This window comes from Carcharhinus amblyrhynchos, chromosome 31, assembly GCF_965287045.1.
Source record: "Carcharhinus amblyrhynchos chromosome 31, sCarAmb.v2.hapA, whole genome shotgun sequence".
NCBI lineage: Eukaryota > Metazoa > Chordata > Chondrichthyes > Carcharhiniformes > Carcharhinidae > Carcharhinus > Carcharhinus amblyrhynchos.
The window spans coordinates 2,867,368-2,873,367 of record NC_137354.1 but is presented as its reverse complement, the minus strand read 5'-3'; the positions used below and the strand labels follow the sequence as shown (position 1 = coordinate 2,873,367).

General features: G+C 39.6%; 1 protein-coding gene across 5 annotated transcripts in view; it reads right to left on the bottom strand.

The window, feature by feature from the left end:
* Positions 1-1,460: 1,460 nt before the first annotated feature.
* usp54a (ubiquitin specific peptidase 54a) overlaps positions 1,461-6,000 on the bottom strand; it is a 146,084-nt gene continuing 141,544 nt past the window's right edge. For 4 of the 5 annotated variants that reach the window (XM_080215840.1, XM_080215843.1, XM_080215842.1 and 1 more), the window contains exon 22: positions 1,461-4,188. In XM_080215840.1, the coding sequence (XP_080071966.1) occupies positions 3,440-4,188 (749 nt within the window). In that variant the 3' untranslated portion in view covers positions 1,461-3,439. The remainder of the gene's footprint in view (positions 4,189-6,000) is intronic. The other variant, XM_080215844.1, reaches the window with a different exon arrangement.

Here is a 6,000-nt window from a genome sequence, read left to right as displayed (position 1 = left end):
AATGCTATTAGTCATGTCCCATTTGGCTTACGGTGACAAGAAATTCTTGAACTCTGACATGTGGCTCAAGAGGGGTGGCTCAGTGTCACAATGGTCAGCACTGCTGCCTCACAGCACCAGGGACCCAGGTTTGAATCCTGGCTTGGGTCACTGTCTGTGAGGAGTCTGCACATTCTCCTTTTGTCTGCGTGAGTTTCCTCCAGGTGCTCTTGTTTCCTCCCGCAGTCTGAGAGACGTGCTGTTTAGGTGCACTGACCCGAACAGGCACAGATTGTGGTGACTAGGGGGATTTCACAGTAACTTCATTGCAGTGTTAATGTAAGCCTTACTTGAGACTAATAAATATACTTTAAAAAGAGGGGCACTGCAATGTGCTAATCACATTTTTTTTTTGCAAAATACTATAAAACTAAATTTATCTCAACTGGCTGTGCAAATTATTTAAGAATGCACTGACCCAACCTTAGAAATTGCTTACAAGTAAAATCTAAAATAAAAGCAGAAAAACGTTAAAGACTCAGCGAACCTAGCAGAATCTGTGGAGAAAGAAAGAGCAAACATTTCAAGTCCAAGAGGAAGAATCATTCAGATTCGAAACATTAATGCTATTTCTCTCCACAGATGCTGCCAGATCTGCTGAATCTTTCCAGCGTTTTCTGCTTTCGTATCAGATTTCCAGCATCCACAGTATTTTGTGTTAATACAAGTAAAATCTGCTTTATTAGAATATGCTAAATTGTAACTTGTGCCACTTTTTCCTCCTGAGTTCTGAGTACATTACGCCCCCATATCATTAGGGAACAATCCTTTGTCTTTCCGAAATGGGGAATTTCAGTACAATGCAGAGGCAACGTGGTGATGTCACAGATGCTGGGTGGGATTTTCCAGCCATGCTCACCCCAAGACTGGAAGAGTTCACTCATTGTCAATGGGCCTTTGCCACTTTTCCCACAGCAGGCAGGACGGTAAAATTCCGCCCACTGTCTTTCAGCTGATATTTGAAACAAGAACCTGTCTATAGTGCTCAAAATACTTAAAATAAAATCCCTTCACATTAAACAAAGAACAGGTGAATTCTCCACTGTTAAGGCTAACAATCAGACTTCAACTAATACCATCAAGAAGATAATTAATTGACACTTACGCTGTTACTATTTGTGGAATCTTGCTGAGAAAATTGGTTGTCAGGTTGCCCTGCAGTAACTATACCTCAAAAGTAATTAAATAATCTTAGGATGGCATGAGGACATGAAGGCTGGTTTATAAATGCAAGACCTTTGTTCACTTCATCATCCGTGTGGTTCAGTTATTCAGTGAATAAACCTCCACATCCAGCCAAGGAACAAACTGTTAGAAGCCATTCATCTCGTCTCAACTTCCTGAGTGAAGAAAAAGAAAGATGGTGCTTTTTATCTTCAACCTGTGGCTCGCCATCAGGTTTGAAACAACGACAGGCCCAATTATTAGCACATTTGGATACTTTATTGCAAAAATATGAGTTGCATTTTCTAGCACTGCAATTAAATACCAATAGGTACAGAAATTTTCCAATTCACATTTCATTGGCTGTAAAAGCTGTACACGTTTTAACAGTAACGTTTTGCAAGAATATCAAGCTTTTACTAAGCAGACAAGTATGAAATTACAGTAAAAATCTGTAAACAGTTTTCTACAATAAAATTTCTTAATCCCACATCTGTACACCTATAACTTATCATTGAGAGATCTTGTAGGATATACACAAGGGTGTGAATGACCTGGTACTCATTGCAGAGAAGTACCTCTCCATACCCGTTCACCAGTGGCATGATCAACATTGTGAATCTGCACACATTACAACAGCATTTACTGGTGACAATTCACATGGATCTTCAGCAGTTCTGGATACCGGCAAGTCACAACAAACTTTACAGACTGCCACAAATAAAATTCAGAATCATACATATTATAAAAATAATGGACGAGTAGAAGGGAATTAAAGGCAGAATCAGACCTCGTGTGGGCCTGCAACTGAAGCTTTACTCTAATGGACGAGTCCTCTAAATATGACTGTCTTGCTGCCTTGTAACGTCCTTCCAACAACCCAATATTCACACATCAACATTAACTTTTCCCAATTTCTCAGACCATCGCACTCATGCCCAATGACCAGATACACACGTACTTCTTCAATAATCAAATTTTAACTTGCATCCTTCATTTCATTTTATTTTTTACAGCAGCTTCTCATCACTGGTGGCCCTCAGTGAAACAGTACCTATGTGCTGTCTCTCACATCGGACCTACAATCAAGTAGAATTTCAATTATATACATATATGTGGGACAGTGAATAAAGTGTCAAGGTGTCTTCCACGTGGACAATCAGAACAGACACATTTTAACTCCTTCATGTGTGTTATAGAAAAGAAAACAAGTTTTTCCACAGGTGGTAAATACAAGCACTACCTCAGGCTGCAACCAAATTTGAACTACAATTGTATTAAACCTACACTGAAAGCAGAATTATTTTGTTTATTGTTCACCTTTAAACCCAATTCAAGCCCAAGAATTGACAAAACAAAGTTGCAGGTGAAGCTGACAATTTCCCATGCAGACGCACACTAAAATAATTAATAGGGATCAAAAGCAGAACAGCCAAACCACAAATTACAGAAGCTGAATGGATCGATGCAATTCCTCCCCCCACTCTTTTAGTGAAACTTGGATGATAGTAAATGGTGAACACCTCTACTAAACTAGCAGACAGCAATTTCAGTGGAACATGTTAAATATCCATAAGCTGGGATCCTGCTGCATAGGTTTAAGGTCACCTTTAATAACTTTTGAGATATTGGAACCAAGTCTTAAGCAGAATTTGAGGTATCAGTTAAAATACAACACCTGCTGGTATTTATTTTCATACATAACATTTCAACTAGGTAAGACTGGAATGAGTGAAATGGGTTATTAAATTGGCTCCACTACAATTACATCCGAAAATGCCTGTTGCAACTTGACATGTAACCCACGAATGGCATTTAGGTCAGTATACTGCAGTACACAGCACTGCATGTTTTGTATCAGCATAAAGATCCAAATTAATAGAGGGGCTAGGACTGTGATACAGTAAATATCAATTCTGTATATCCACATGAGAGCAGTGCAGTTATTACATCCAACATCAGAACTATAAACACAATCCCTAACTAGTAACTGAAAAAAATGTCAGGTTTTATTATTTAAATACATTCAATCTTTAGCCTTCATCATTTTGCATTTATACTAACCCTCAAATGCACACTCCTAATTTTCAACATCATTGTTGATAAGTGATCAGTTTTTCAGTGTTAACCCACTCAGTTAGTGGCAGTACCAGTGTTTAGTCTAAGCATTAGCCTACTTTAAGATAAATTACCTCTGAGATGACCACTGGTTTTGGCTAACCTTAACCACGAAGGGTCAGTGTTGTGGCTTAAACCGTGCCATGTACGCAGTACAGTTCCTGCAATAAACCATGGCTGCATCGATGAAGACCTGCTGGCATAAAGCACACTGTCGCCGCCTGGTGCCTGGCTGTGGAGTCATTGGCTCAGTCATTAGTCGACCAACAGATGGCCGCCTTGTACAAACACCAGTACCACTGGTCCTTGCTGTAGTATGAGAGGCCAATTGCTTCCTCTCAGTGGGCTGAGGATGAGTATAAATTGTTTTTCTCCAATCCTCATCTGGGGGAACATCAAGACGGACTGGACCAGGAGTGTTGGAGTGCGATGATTTGCTACAAAAGGTTCTTTGAAGATTTAAGGTATTTGCCATATTGCTGTTTTTTGGAAGAGAGTTTTGGCCAGTACCATGCACAGCTCTATGGTGCATAGCAAAATGGTCAGAGTAACCATAAGTATTGTATAACTCAGCCCTAGTCTGGTGCGGAAGCCTGTTCAATGCTGATACACTGGATGGATCTCTGCGAAGTTGCTCAACTGTTCTTTTGTCTGGCAGAACAGCTTGGTTGCTGTGAGCCAATCTCTGCTTGATGGTATTCTTATTCTCAACATGCATTTGCTCTTTCTTGACGGGTCTCTGTCCTTTGGTCCAATTCTTCTGAAAGCGTGGCAGCGTCCCATAATTCACTGCAACACTCTGGTAGTTCTCATGTTTGAGAGCTTCACTCCGGTCAAACAAAGCCAGAAATTTTTCGATGTTCTTGTCTGCTTTCACAAGAAACAGAGGGAGTTAAGCTCATAAAATTATTGGCGAATTTTGATTAGGGATGAAACTGCTTTAGTTACACATTCAAAAATCCAGCACAAGAACTTTCACGTAGATTCCCAATCAACAATTATAATTTGGGTAGAAAGATTGAAGAAATGGCTGTTCAAAATGATCTTCTGCCAAAGTTACGGCAAATCATAAGAATCCTCACAGAAATTCCAACCCTGGTCTATATTTTGCATGCATATTTCTTTTCAAGTTATTTTTATACATTTTTAATCAGGTGACATATTCCCAACAGGCTCAGGTTTTTCTGTGATATCCTACCAGACATTTTACCACCAAATTCCTCACTCAGTCTGGCTCAGTACACAGCTGCCACTGTTGCTGTGCTGTTTGGTGTCCATTACCATGTTAGATATGAGCACAACATGTCACCTGCATTCATCAGTGTTAGACCAATTAAGAAAGAGGCACTATTCAAGTCCTTCACTTTTACAGATTGCCTTTTAAATGTCGATCAATAGCATTCATCACCCGACTTCAGCACAGAAGACAACTTTTTGGTCCGTTACACCAACACTGGCTGTCAGAAAAGACTGTCGACTGATCTAGAGTCTCCTGCCCTTTTGATGCACTCTCTCAAATTTTCAAATATTTATTCATTTCCATTTAACAAGTCACGATAAATCCTGTTTCCATCACTGTTGCTTCAAATGCAACATTTCATGTTCTGACAAATCTGTATTTAAAACCTTCTTCTAATTCCTCCTCCCTTCACCTCACCTCAATCACTTCATGATTTAAAGTCAGGATTTGTAGTTACTGGCTAACTGAACACTGGAAATTTTGTTTATACATTCCTTTAACATCAAACAACTTAATCAGATTTCCTTTCATTTCCTCTGCTGTGTCAAGCCCCACGCTAAAACCTCTCATTTTTGGTCCCATCTTAATGAATCTCACAATATAAAGTAGTTTGAAATTTGTTTCACAATATCCAAATGATAGCAATTTCAGAGCAGACAAGAGATAGTAGCAGCAGTGGACCAAGCAGCCTGCTCCACCATTAAACATGATCATGGCTCATCTTGGGTTTCAATTCCACTTTCCCACTCGCTCCTTGTATCCCTCAATTCCCTGAGATAGCAAACATCTGTCTGCACCAGCCTTAAACACTGTCAACGTTGGAGCAACCCTCTGGGTGGAGAATTCCAAGAGATTCACAACCCTTGGATGAAGTAATTTCTTCTCTTCTCAGTCCCTTATCCTGAGACCATGCCATGTGTTTTGGAATCCCCAGCCAGTAGAAATAACCTTTCCGTATCTAGCCTGTCCAGTCCCTTCGGACCGTTTCAATGAGATCACCTCTCATTCCAGGGACTAATCTTGTGAAAGTTTGCTGCACTGTTTCTGATGCAAGTATATCTTTCCTTCAATATGAAGACCAAAACTGAACAGTATTCCAGAAGTGCTCTCTGCTAAGCCCTGCGTAATTGTAGCAAGACTTCCTTATTCTTGTACTCCAACTTCTTTGCAAGCCGACAAACAATTCTGATCAACTCACTATGCTATAACATTGAAACTAATTACAATGCATTAGATTTAACCTGTTGCAAACTAATGATGCTTTGTTCTTGAATGATTTTATACCTATAATAATAGTTCTTGTTTATCTGAACTGTTTTAATTGGTTGAATGTTGATTCAGAGAAATTTTGTACATGGTGGGATGACAAGTGGCAAATATTATGTTACTACGGCATTAAAATACCATGCGCATTGAGCTAACAAACCTTCAACTGAACT